The 14162-nt window shown below is 38.5% G+C and overlaps 1 protein-coding gene across 8 annotated transcripts in view; it reads left to right on the top strand.

The window, feature by feature from the left end:
- Nucleotides 1-14162, top strand: part of PHF21A (PHD finger protein 21A) — a 127232-nt gene that overhangs the window by 106760 nt on the left and 6310 nt on the right. For 6 of the 8 annotated variants that reach the window (XM_031055763.1, XM_031055766.1, XM_031055762.1 and 3 more), the window contains 7 exons: nucleotides 692-778; nucleotides 2993-3289; nucleotides 5009-5107; nucleotides 6127-6178; nucleotides 6989-7068; nucleotides 7513-7573; nucleotides 10018-10181. In XM_031055763.1, coding sequence (XP_030911623.1) covers nucleotides 692-778; nucleotides 2993-3289; nucleotides 5009-5107; nucleotides 6127-6178; nucleotides 6989-7068; nucleotides 7513-7573; nucleotides 10018-10181 — 840 coding nt within the window. Of the gene's footprint in view, nucleotides 1-691; nucleotides 779-2992; nucleotides 3290-5008; nucleotides 5108-6126; nucleotides 6179-6988; nucleotides 7069-7512; nucleotides 7574-9928; nucleotides 9952-10017; nucleotides 10182-14162 lie in introns of all 8 variants that reach the window. The other 2 variants (XM_031055767.1, XM_014306413.2) reach the window with 2 other exon arrangements.

Here is a 14162-nt window from a genome sequence, read left to right as displayed (position 1 = left end):
TAACATTGACATTAATTTCAGAGAATCTCCCCAGGTACTCATGGTAGCTGGTAGTGCTATTCAGTGGTTAATCATGAGGCAGCTCCATGCAGCTGATTTCAGTTACCCTTTCAGGGAAGCACTTAGGTTTCCTTAAAATCAGATCCTAATTGTTTCAAATGAATGGCCTACTTTTGAAAATTTCAAGTTGTGTATTTAGAGCCCCTCACAGTGTCATTAATATTGCTGAAAGAGTTGTAACTTCCAAATCTTTGCTATTTGCATGAGATGTTCTCTCATTCTTCTGTGTGTCACTCACTATGAAAAGACCATAGCTCATATAACTGAACATCAAAATGTTACTATTTTCTGTCTGTTGTAATGCCATTTTTTAATGATTAAAACAAACACGAGTTTTTATTATCATCAAATGAAATGGTTTTAGATTGCAAAGCACAATAGTTAGTACAGTTGAACTAAAAGGAAATATGTCTGCAATTTATGAAGCAAGATGTGTAGGATCTAGAAAATAAGGTTTAGTTCTGTCTTTAATACCTTTCTAATGAGGAACCTCTTGCTGTGAAAAATTGTTTACAGAGTGAAAACTGAGGACATCAGGTCTGAAAGTACCTTCAGGATGTTGATTTTGGTGAAAAACTTCAAAGCTAAAGTTTCCTCTTACCTCTTACTGAGCTTTCTCATGTTCTTACAGCAGGTTCAGGCTACGCCTCAGCCCATAAAAGTGCCGCAGTTCATCCCTCCTCCCAGACTTACTCCTCGTCCAAATTTTCTTCCACAGGTGAGTAAACAGAGAACAAACAATAGAAGGAGGAACTTAATTATAGCATAGATAGAAGAGACTTTTGATGAACATTGCATGGTGTTTACTGCTGATGTGCTGGAGAAAACTATTCATCCTCAACAGGTTTGCAGATAATAACAAATTTGAGGGTGCAGTCAGTATTCTTCAAGGCAGTGCTGGCATGCAGACAGTAAGAAAACGCGGTGTTGTACCTGGAATGGACTAACTCTCTGCACAGGTACAGGCTGGGGACTGACTGGCTGAGGAGCTGCACAGATTAAAATGTCTTGGTTGACATCAGCTCAATGAGTGATATGCCCCAACAGCAAAGAAACCTACCAGCATATTGACCTGAACCAGCAGGATTACAGACAGTAGATTCAGGGAAGAGATTATCCACCTTTCCTCAGTAATCATAAAACTGAGTCCAATAAACAGCCTGCAGTTTTGGAATCCCTGGTTGATAAATTTGAATGGAGCATGGGAAGGAAGGCCACTAAGATAGCTTGGGGAGGCAGGAATATATAACCTGTAAGGAGAAGCCAAGGAATCTGGGCTTTTCAAATTTGGAGAAGAGACTTTGGAGGCACCCTAACAGCAGTGTTGTTGCAAGTATCAGCAAGGAAATAAACAAGAAGCTGGAGACATAGAGGCATAGGTGCTTGGCACGAAAATTAGAGGCAATGCTCATAAATGAAGACAGGGAAGTTTTAGACTGCATATAAGGAAACACTTCTCTCCTTGAAGACAGTTAGGAGTGGAAGAGGCTTGCCAGACATGTTGTGAAAGCTCCATCCTTGAAGTTTTACAAGACTTACCTGGACAAAGCCTTGAGCCAGCCAATCTGCATTTAGTGATGGTCCTGCTCTGAGCAGGAGGTCAAATTAGAGACCTCCTCAGCCACCCTCCACCTGTATGAATTTGTAGTTATGAAATTTGTATATGATGATTATGAATGATCTTGTATGCCGTAAGTGAAATGAACCCATGGAATAGGTGTCATCAAAATTAAAGCATCACCTAAGGCCTTAAATTGCTGTAATTGTTGCTTGATGCTCATGAGCGAAAAAAGAAAAAATTATATGTCTCTAGATTATTCCCAAGTATTTCTGTATGTCAAGGGAGAGTGGCTTCTGTTTTCAGTTGAGTAGTAAAACTTGTGGTTTGCTTTTTTTTTCATGGTTTGGGGAGGACACAGATTATTTCTTTATGTAAAAAAAGTATCTTGGATGAACTACTTCATTTTTATGAAGTATGTGATGCTGTGAATAAAAGTAAATCTTTTGCAAGTGAGAAAGGAAAGTAAAGGCTGCTATCTGATTAAGTTTTGGGTATGGTGAGATCTGTTGGAATGTGACCTAGTTTTTCATGGTAAAATGCTTTATGGAGTATTGCAGGTGGATAGAAATCAAATAAGGAAAAAAAGAACTTTATTTTTAAAGTAATGTGCTCTACTTCTGTACTCTGCAATGATATTTTAAGTCCATTGTTAAAGTACAAACTTAACAGAGACAGGAAATAAGCAAGTATTGGTGATGGAGTTTTGGAAGATTCTTGTGCTCTTTCCTTTCTTGTGAAAGAAGAGAAATGGTTGCATTTACCTGTACGTTCAGCACTTTCAGTAAGGGATTAATATATAATCTTGTCATTTTTTTTGCTTATCAAGATTGGTTGTGCCAATCTATATATTATTTAGATAGGTATCTAAATAATATATAGAATTGACAGATAACAGGTATTTGCTGGAAAAAATAATTTTTTGTTTCAGGGCACAGTCAACTGTTCATAATTTCTTGGAGGTTCATTACAAAGCCCTGAAACACTTCTAATACAAGCGCCTCAGCTGTGCCTGTAAATATCACATGGATTTTTTTGGCCTGTAAAACCAGGATGTTAATTTAGATACAGATAAGGCATTTGGCAATAAACATTCTGTATAAGTATCTGTACATCCAAATACCATTTCAGGGATGGTGACTATATATGCAAATGTTATGGATGGGTTTTATATAAGTAGACTTGAAAATGTGGTGCTTTTTTCTCTTAACATACTTAGGACAGTATGCTAAAAATGACGTTATCTAAAAAAAATCAAGCAGCCTCCTGCAGATTATATAGGATGAGTTGAAAGACTTAGTGAAAAGCTGACCTGAAATACTGATATACAAATATCTGGGGTTTTTTTTTCTTTTTCTTATTTTGTTTTTGTAGGTTCGACCTAAACCAGTTGCCCAAAATAACATTCCTATTGCCCCTGCACCTCCTCCAATGCTTGCAGCTCCTCAGCTTATTCAGAGGCCTGTGATGTTGACAACGAAGTTCACACCCACCTCTTTACCCAACTCTCAGAACTCCATCCATCCAGTTCGTGTAGTTAATGGGCAGACAGCAACCATAGCCAAAACCTTCCCTATGGCACAGCTCACCAGCATCGTGATAGCAGCACCGGGGACCAGGCTCGCTGGGCCTCAGACTGTACAGATCAGCAAACCAAACATTGAAAAACAGGTACAGATAAAGAGCCTACTAATGCAAGGTACTGGGTTACTGTGCAGGTGTGGAGAGGATGACCGCCAGGGAGAAGTTTTCAGTGGGTACTGGAGATAGTCATGTTCCAATGGCAGTACAAATTATGGAATGACTTGCAGCTCTTGGGATAGATGTTACCATTTCCTTTAATATGGGCCATTGGCACCTTTTTCTCCTGCTTCAGTGTTTTTATGCTCCCTCTACTGTTTGAACATCAGTAGTTCATAAGCAGGCTACATTGTAGGATTTGACTAGCATCTTGAAGAACAAATACAAGCTGAAATCCATCTTCATATCAAGCCCTTTTGTTTTTCAAAGGGTGGTTATGTGAAAGGCAAAAATTGCACAAAATTGTAGGGATATTTAATCAGATAAATGTGGCCATTTCTTCCATGATCTCTTGATCTTGCAATCTTGTGATTGGAGGCAAAATAGTCTCACTCAGCTTCTGAAGTCTGATGGTTCCCTGTGTCTAAATCAAATTGAATGAGTAGAAAGGAGACCTTCAGAAGCAGAGAAGTCTGTATATTTAAAGTCTGTTTCCAGAAAAGACTTCTGTAAGTCAGAAGTCACTACTTAAGTCTGTGTGGATTGCAACTGAGAGTCCTTGCCAGTCTGCTCAAGTAAAGCAATATTCTGATTCACTTTTAACTCTTTTGTATATTGTATGTTAGTAATAGTGTAACATTGTATACTATAACATATTGCATACTGTAACATAATATTTATGTAATTTATATAGATAATAGTAGTATATATGTCACTTATAACTCTTTCCTAGACTAATGTGCCTTGAAGCTTCCTTTTTTCTGCTTTTGAAATACTTATAGAGACTGTGAAAATCATGTGCATGAAAGTTGTGCTCATGCTCAGTTCTGCTTGTGAAGTCTCAGGAGTAGGTTCTTGCATACCTTAGGGCTGTTGCACAGGCTAGTCAGCAATGTGTGTCCTTTCCATGTGAAGTTGTACTTCTACAATATTTGACTTTTGATGCCTGTTCCTTTTGATGTCAGCAATATTCATTTGCTCTTTGAATAATTATTGGCAACTACAGAGAAACATTGAAGAATGGTGATGGTTCAATCACACATGAAATTTTCTGTATAGTTTCTCCATATCTTAAAGGGAAAAGTTTTTCTGTCTGTAGCTCACCTTGCTCAGTTTATAGCCTCAACATCCATGCTGTAGGCTGAGGGATGTCATGCAGAAGATTTATGACTTGAGAAAAGAAAAAGGCTTCAGAAACATCTGACATTGAGGAGTTCAGAGAGACAGTTTTTGAGCCATTCCTAATTCTATAAAATACAAAGACTGAGGAGTGAGAAGTACAAAATATATGTGCCATGCAGAGGGGTTTTTAAGTGGAAGTCTTGATGGGGTGAGTTTTCTTAAAGTGTCTGTTATTCCCATACATTACAGTGATTTCTGTAATGAAGTTAACTCTTAAAATCACTATTTTATCTTGTGTGGCTGTGTGGGGTAATGGATTGGTGACAAGGCTGTTTCATTCTTTGTTAAATGAAAATACCTTACTTAACATTCCTCTCGCATCAGATTCCTCAATTAAGTCTTTGTTAGTACACTGTCAGCTTTAAACATTTTCTCTCCTGTATTTGTGAAAGTATTTGTTCTGCTTTAATAGTCAAAGTAAAAAAGTCATTCTTATCACTGAATGTGAGAAACACTGTTTTCTTGCAGACTATTAAACCACATGTGGAAACAGAAGAGAAGCAAACAGAAAGTCGTACAGTTACTCCACCTGCTGCACCGAAGCCAAAACGAGAAGAAAATCCACAGGTATCAGAACATACCCAGAGCTTTCTTTTAAGAAAAAAAAAAAAGGACACTGTCCTTCAGAAAATATTTTTTCCCTCTGTTCCCTCAAGACTTCTTAACTTTAACATTCCATACGTTCCTGTTAGACAGCAGTAGTTGATAAGACTACAGAATAAAAAATCTAAATAGATGTAGTGCATTGCACTTTTCAGTTCTGGAACACATTTGGCTTCTAAGTCTTTTGTAAGTTAGAAGATCGTCATTTCTCCATGATTCTTCCATCAAACGGGTTTTAGATTACAGAGTTGATTTGCACTCCTTTGAGGTTTTAGACTCTGGAGTTATTCTCAAAGCTGAAGAAATGTGTGTTTTTCTTTATAAAATATTTCTACTCTGGTGAGCAGGAAGGAAAGAGTCACATTCTGCTTGTGTTTTAGCCCAGTTTAGTTTGGGGTGAAAGAGCTTTGGAACTGATTACAGCTAAATGCTCTGCTACATTTATTTCCATAGATGGATTCAAATTGACTGTTGTGTGAGTTCTAACTGTTGTCAGTTAGACAACAAAATTCTGATTTTCACAGGTCTCTGCATTAAAATTAGAATCCTCCAAGAAACTCATAGCCCTTAGCAAATAGCAAATCTAAGCTAGAGTTGGCTCCTTGTAGTTCACAATAGATGGAGAATGATCTTAAACTAGCAATATTTTTCTGGCAATTGAACTGTGTTGGTATCTTCTAATAGTCAGTTCAGTGCTGGAATGGAAGTAGAGAAACTGCTCTCTACTGTTCCCAGCTCTGCCAACTCTGTGATCATGAGCAATTGGTATTTCTCAGTATCTCAGGCTAGGTTCCCATCTAGGAAATGGGACTCTTGTCTTTTTCCAAGAAGTTTGACATGCATGAATGAAAAGTGATTTATAGAAGCAAAGTATCACTAAAAATTATTTTGGTGCTTAGTTACTGGTCAGCTACCTTTAAAGGGCATAAATGACTCATCCTAACAGTTGCACTTTTCATGATCTTTTTTCTTCCCTCTCACAGAAACTTGCCTTCATGGTGTCTCTGGGACTAGTTACTCATGATCACCTGGAAGGTAGGAAAAATGTCTTAGTTTGGTTGTTCAGCTCCTGGTTTCATGGTCATTCTAAATTGGAAGTAGGATTCCAAGCTATTTCTTGTAATAAATGCAGTATTTTCTTGTAGAATACTACCTTTGGGATGTCTGTACTCTTGATCTAACTTAGTTTGTTGTGCATGTTTTTGTTCTTCTTATGACATTGAAACAAAGCATAAAGTTATTTATGCAGTGGAGCAGAGGTTGGGAAGAAAGTGTATGCTCTGATGGTAGAAATCTGTGGCAATACCAATGCCTTCTGGAGAACCCCTCTATCTGCAAAGATACACCACAGATAATTTTACTGTAACCTATGCCTAGATTTTTCATTTATTTTATGATTTCATGGGACTGTAATTTGTAATGAATGAGTTAATGGATTATAATTTGATTTATAATTTAAACTTCTAATCCTATACATTGAAAGACAGCCTATCATTTCAATCACCTGCATATTTCTGCTCTGTATTTTTAAGTATCAGCAAGGTTACCAGAGGCATTTTTTAAGATCCCAGTTATACTGACCACGAGTTTTAAGTGTCTTAGTCGAGGATTACTTGGTGAGAAGAAGAATTTAATCAGTTGCTTGAGCACTGTATTTGTATTCCTTGTCAGCTCTTAGTTTTCAAACCTTCAGAAGTCAAAAGTATAACACAGTTGCCTGTACTCGGCATGACTGGTGTTCTATAGAAATCTTTGCAGCACTTCTCACATGCAAACTGAATTCTGTGGACTTTATATAATTTCTGAGATCCATTCTTTTCTAACCTGAATGCTTTGTTTTACAAGAAATCCAAAGTAAGCGACAAGAGAGGAAAAGAAGAACAACAGCAAATCCAGTGTACAGTGGAGCCGTTTTTGAGCCCGAGGTATTAATTTTTTGCTGGGGGAAGCTGGTATTTTCATTCTGATCTTGAGTGTCTTTCTAACATCTTGCTACCTTGTAAGCTTTCTCAGTTCTAACTAGAAAGGCAAGCTATCATTTATAGTTCAAAAGGCCATTGCAATGACACGATGCTCAGATTTTTAAATAGTAAATACACTGGGGTGTTTCTAGTACTTGTATCTTTTTCTGCCTTCTCCTGTATAAACCTGGCATCAAATGGCAATGTGTGTTGGTCTGCTTGCATATCAGCCTGAAGCAGTTCAGATATCAGAAGCAGTGTAAAAAAGCTAACCTTTCTGAAGGTGTGCTTCAGAAAACACAAAAGCCAGTAATCTCGCTTAGTACTTACTGTGCTGTTCCTCAGCTACTGCATGTAATTATTGCCAGAAATGTTCCCCAACAGAAATTGTTCCATTGTTCCCTGCAGCGCAAGAAGAGTACAGTGACGTACCTGAACAGCACAATGCATCCTGGGACACGTAAAAGAGGTGAGGTATACCCAGACCTGTCTCCCTGCCCAGTGCCTCTCCCTCCACATTGCTTTTGTAGTCCCCATGTCAATTTGAAGAGCAAAACAAAAAGGACTCTACAGTACTTCATTTGTCCAGTAAATTTCCATGGTAGGCAAAGACCATGACCTCTAGGGATTAGCATGGCAAGATCTATTAGGCAGCTCAATGTTTCATTTCAGTTTCACTCCCAGAAAAACCCAAACAAAACCCACCCAATTCACTAGATATTCACTAGAAATGTGAGATGTTTGAACATCATTTAGTTATGAAGCTGCTGTAAAGATCCCCTTGTTAATGACTAGGCTGTATTTTTATTATCAAGAAGTGGTTGTGGGAAGAGCATCTGTGCCCTGAATAGGAGGGGAAGCTTAGTGTGACAAAAGCCTTGTTTCCTACTGGGAATAGGGATGGGTCCTTCAAAAGAACTTGCCCTGGGTGAGAAAAGCTATCATGCTCACACTAAGCGCTTTAACTGCAACCAGAGTGCCACTTGTCCTAAAATGAGAGATGATCTTTCATATAGGCATGCAGTATTATTCAGAAGAAATCCTTCTGTAGAACAGGTAAAATTTTAAGACTTAGTTTATGGTGAAACAGGTGAAACAGAACAGTGTGGGAGAGAATGTTATGCCATTATTTGTGCATGGCATTGACCACACCTACCTGACAATGTTTACCTGATTTTTGATGATTTTCTACAGTCCTTAAAGACTCATAATACCTTCTCTATCCTAAGTTTTCTGTCTAAAAAAGTAATAAATCAGATTTTAAAAAAATTAAACCAGTCTCTCTCTCTCTAGTACTGACCAGTTCCATTATCTTTTGGGGGTTTTGTCTGCAAGATGAAATATTAATTTGACATATTCTGTTCTTGATCCATGTTTTCAGTCCAGCAGACAATGTGGCAAAGCTGACACTTCTGCAGCTATGCTGTTTTTAAATAAAAGATGTGTTTCTGCTGCTATCCCCTAAAAACATTAAATGTATTTTTTAAAATGATATTATGTAGATATTAAATAGAGGGGTTTTGCATTTACTCTGTGGATAAGTAAATGTTCCTTCTTCTAGTAATGATCTCTTAATTTTATTTTAGACCTTATAGTGAACAATTACTGTATCAATGAAAATGATTGTATGCATTTGTACTTGATACTCTCTTACCTTGTTTTTGCAACTGACTATTATACTTTCTATTTTTTCATCACACCCTATTGTGAGTGAGCCTTTATGATGCATCAGCACCAAATTAGTAGCATGTGTTTTCAATTGACAAAAGATGTGGAAGTATACATTTGTTCTGTAATTTAATACAGCAATATATTGAGTGAAAAGCTTTTGTAAGCATTTGCCCTTGAGAGCTTTAGTTTAATTATAGATGGTGCTGAGCATGTCAGAAATTTCACCTGTGGACATCACTAGCAGAAATCCATTTCCAAGGACATACTTAGTGCTGGAACATATCCAGACCTTAAATGCAAGGTTTAGCATGTTAATGGGTATAGACTGGCAATCTGTAAACATAAGATCTGGGGAATTATTCCTAGATCCTAACTCCTTTATGTTTACATATCTATAAATTACCTGGGAGAAGGAAGGCACAAATGATGATTGCATATTGGGTTTTTTGCTGTCTTGCTTTTTATTTGTAATTTTATAAGAATTGTATGAAGACATTTTGCACATCTGCTAGTCTAAAGGAGTATCTAGGCATTGTGCATAATCAAACATACTTGGCTGAGAAAATCTAAGAGAGAACACAGAATTTGGAGTGGGTTACAGTAGAAGACCAGTGATAGGTTAAAACTGATATTAGTTATGGGTCAGAAAACAAGACCTGTTCTTAGGTAGCCTTATTTAAAAGATGTACCAGTAGGGTAGAAAGTGCTGATCTGTGAACTGAGAGGTTTAAAAATGGGGAAGAAAAGTAGGAGGGTGGTGAGTGTTGGCCTCTGATAAAGGATTTAACCTCTGTGTAGATTTATGCTGGCACTTAGAAAGATAGGGAGGTGTGGGATAACAGCAGAAAGAATTTAATAGTAGTTATTGTAGCTTCTGTGGAGCTTTGATGCCAACATTTTTCCCCTAAAACCTGAATAGCCTCATTTTTAGGAGTAGCAACTGTCCCCATGCTGCTTTTGTGGGAATAATTCTTTGACCCTCTACAGAGCTTATTTCTATTTCCTTCTGAAATACATCTTTTAAATGTTCTTTCCTTGCAAAATTCTGCTTAAAGATTTCTAAAAAATGTTTAAATCTTTGCTTCTGTCCTTCCACTTGTGACTTTTATATTAACTTCCTCTCTGTGCTACATCATTTCCTTTTTCACGCTAGCCAATGAGGACCACTGGCCAAAGGTATGTAAGATCATTTTTCCTTTCTTTTTTTTTGTTTCGTTTGTGTTCCCTGTTGTTAATATATAGGTCGTCCACCTAAATACAACACGGTGTTGGGGTTCGGGGCTTTGACCCCCACATCCCCTCTCTCCAGTTATCCCGACTCCCCTGAAAATGAAAAGACAGAGAGCACATTTACTTTTCCCGCAGCTGTTCAGCCTGTGTCCCTGCCTAGTCCCAGCTCCACAGACGTAAGTAACTCTTGGGGAGGGGTTACTTTTAGAAAGTTATGCAAAGCAGGCTCAAGGAAAATCATTGCAGGTGTTTGTTTCTTTAATCTCACTCATCGTTTGTCCTGATTCAGTGCAGTGAAACAGTCCAGCATTTTTTAACACCCTTTTTTCCTCCTGCACCTGTGTTGTTATCCTGTAGAGATTTTATTTTTAACTCCTTCAGTGGACTGAAACATTGGGAGATCCAGGCATGCTAGATGAGCTCATTTCCTTTGTGTAGTTTCTGAGATCTTGTCTGACTGAATTGAATCTGTCATCCATGGAAAAGGGCCAGGGGGTGTGTGGGGTGGGTGGAGAAGAGGAGAATGAAAAGTATTAATTACTGGCCATAATAACAAAAAGTTGTGTTTCTATAATGAGAGAAGGATGGACACTGCTTCATCATGCAGAACAGCCAGGAGCAGCATTTGTGGCACTGATGTGGCAGAAAGTGTGTAGGACTTTTCAGTCTGGGTAAAACAGTCCTCAGGAGCTGGAATGTACTTTCATTTAAGAGCTTGCTGGTATTTACAGGCATAGCTTAAGAATTAAAAGGTGCTTGGTTATTTCTTCATACTGGCACTACGCTCTCCTTCTGCAGTTCTGCTTTTAGAAAAGACAGTCACATATAGTTGAGGCCCAACCATCTGAAATGGCCTTTAAGGAAAAGCTGGGTTGTTCTATTTTCATCTGTATAGTTGCACCATTGTAAGAACATGGACTGAGACACCAACTCTACTGACCACGTAGAACAGGGAATAGAGGCCAGTTCCTTGCCTCTGAGCTGTACTTGTTCTGCAGAGGTAACAGGAATTGGAGTAGTGCAAGTGTGTCTGAAGCACTGAAATAAATAGATGCAATTCAGATAGCCAGGGAATACACACGTGGAATTACAAGGTTCTCTTTTATATAGTCATTTTTTAGAGCAGGATAGCACATGACTGCAAAAACCCTTTCCTGACAGCCAAATAAATGGGACTGTGGAATAGCCCCTCATGGATACAATGGGACAGCTCCATCTCTGGGGACTTTTAAAAATACAAAGTACAGATGACTTGCAAATGTGCTGAAGAGCACATAGTTTACACTGGCCCCAAGAGAAGGACTGGATAATGTGGTGGGGGTCTTTTCCATCTCTCATGTGTGTGTATACTGCTCAGTCTTTTCCTACTGTGTAAGAGCTCTCAGAAGAGTATGATGAGTTGCCCTCTTTTCTGCAGTGCCTATGAAAATTGCAAATCAGGCCAAGCACTTGGCATGAGGCACAGTGGACCAGAACAGCCTTCTTGAATTTTTCCTGAAATGTTATTCTCTGAATGACAGGGAGAAATTTTGAAGGGAGGATGAAGCAGAAACTTATGATAGGATTGGTGATAAGGATGAAGGGGTAGAAAGTAGGTCTAGAACCTGGGAAAAGGAAGGAAATAATGCACTAGGCAGGATTGAGCAAAACCTCTTTTTTTTTTTCCTCTCCCTTTTTTTTTCCCTTTTCCAATTTGGCAATTGTCTTGCCAAATGGTTATGTGAGCCACTTATGAGGCACTTGATTATGTGTGGTTCTCCCTCATGCAGTAGTGGCACATTCACCTGGAAAATAGCAATTGCCTTCGAAGGTCAATTACTCAGCAATACGAATTGTGCAAAAATCTCTGTTTTAGTGATGATTCAAGTATTTGGTCACAAAATGCCTTCTTATTAGTGAACATTTATATCAAAACAGAGTTTGAATTGAGAGAAGCATTGTAGAACTTTCAGATTGCAAAGTCAAGCCCATAAAAGTTAGAATATGCCGGAATTAGTATTGCTTCTGATAATTTAATTCACTTACATCATACACTATGATCATCTTTATTTATATGATCATGAACAAATGTTGCAGAATATTTAGTTTTCCCATTTTATTCCAGTTAAATGTACATATAAGTATAGATATTACAAACTCAAGCACACAAACTGCTTTTGTTACTGAATTATTCGGTTCAGTTGCCTAAAGCCAGGCCCCGCTGCTCTAGACACTTTATCAAAATAAATGAAACTGTTAGCTGTCCAGAAAGCTTAAATTTATTTTCCCTTGTGGGACCCTTCCCTGGTCCCTTGTGAAGAGGAAGTAGAACAGAAAGTGATGTTAAATCACCTTTTATGGTATCTGTTCTGAAATTATTCTTCGGTCACTCCAGGCTGTAGTGTGTCTGAGCAGCCTCAGTGAGTTCTGCCCTAGCCTAAGCTGGCTGGCTGTAGCCTACACAAAGCTGCTTCAGAAGCTGAGGTTAGTGGTGCATGTCACAACAACAATACCAACCCCCCCTTTATGCATATATTTATGAACTGCCCATAAGACCTGGGGCAATTCTTTGGAATCAAACACAGGCTAGGATTTTGGTAAGGACAGTTGTTAACTCTGAGGAATTGCCCTGAAGTTTGCATTACCAAAAATAGGACTGTGAATTCTGTGCATGTGTGTTGGCATCTCTGTGCATTCAGCTGCACTGTGCACTGGTCACCTGTATCACTACAGGTTTTGCAGCACTCAGTTGAATTTGAGACATTCTGGGCCTAAATTTGTAAGTGTCTCCCCTTAAGAAGAAACTGCATATGTGTCTCTTTTGTAGGGCTCTTTCTGCAGGATATGAGACATAACAGGTTTGGTTTTCAGCACACCAATATTTTGCACTTTGTTACCAAGAGCCATTGTGTAGTCTGTAGCAATTACTGCATCTTAAGATACGTAATTCTCTAGAATAGAATTTTTTTTCTAAAGTGAGAGATTCCCCTCTTAAACTTCTCCTTATCTTGAAAAGGATTTTATTTTAGCTTATATGATATCTCTTGCCTGCTGCCTTTTCCTTGTACTCAGAGAATGCAGGATAGAGGAAAAGAAGTTCTTCCAGCCTGGTTACAACACATCACTTCACAAGAAGCATGAAATGTCACTCATTTAGATCTTCATTTAACACTGAGGAACTCTTTGGTGTTAAAGGTGAAGTAATTCCGTAACTCAGCTCTCAACTGTCCCTGGGAGTTACGGATCCAAAATATGGCACTGAAAATTCACTGAAGATTGATCCTTTACAAAACATGAAATCAGTGTTAACTTTGGGAATTTAGAAGAGCTTTCCCTTTGAAGAAGGCCCTCATCAGCCATAGAACTGGGAAGTAGAAACCTGAGCAGATTGCTCATGTGTCGTTCTTCTTACATGTGTAGTATGTCATCCATAGTGGAGATTACTGTAATTTTTCTTGTCTGGCTCCTTAATGTGTGAGTGCACGGCCAAATCTGCTATCCCTCCAAACTGATAGAAATTGTTTGCATGTGTGAGGAGATGATCTGTGCCAAAATGAAGCCTTGCATAGGCTGGTATTTCATACAGGAGAGTGTGTACCCACAGTTCTGCTCCACACACACATCCTATGATTGCAGTCTTGCAGATCTGGTGTGCGTGAATCTTTGTTGTGGGTCAGTGACAGGGTGCACTTGAGATGCCAAATGGGGCCTCGGACATGTGGAGTTGCCAGGAGAGCCCAGTGGTCAGAGGAGAGGGTGGAGTGCCCCTTGCTTCCTCTAGGATCGCTGAGCCACCTTTCTATCATGCCTCTTCATTCAAATATCTGAAAATCAAATCAAAACGGGGTGGGGAGAGAGCGAGAGAAGAAGAAACAAAAATCAGACCTGCCTTTTTGGGATGTTAATGGCTGTAGAGAAGAACTCTCTCTGATGGAAATGCAATAGTAACTAAACCTTGTTGTTTTAAAAGACAGAGCTAGTCATTTTTTCAATTCTTTCTTTTTAAAAATGTTAGAAAATCTTTCTTGGTACTCTTTCATCCTAGCTCTCAGTCTATGTTAGTGATGAAACAATCCACTCTCTGTCGACAATGAGAAAGTTTTGAGTCACAGCTTTTTTGGTGCAACTTGAGGAAGCCTAAGTGAAGTAAAAAGAATTGTCTCAGAGCATAATTCATT

Source organism: Geospiza fortis, unplaced genomic scaffold (genome assembly GCF_000277835.1).
Source record: "Geospiza fortis unplaced genomic scaffold, GeoFor_1.0 scaffold66, whole genome shotgun sequence".
Taxonomy (NCBI): Eukaryota; Metazoa; Chordata; class Aves; order Passeriformes; family Thraupidae; genus Geospiza; species Geospiza fortis.
This window is presented reverse-complemented; position numbering and strand designations above follow the sequence as displayed.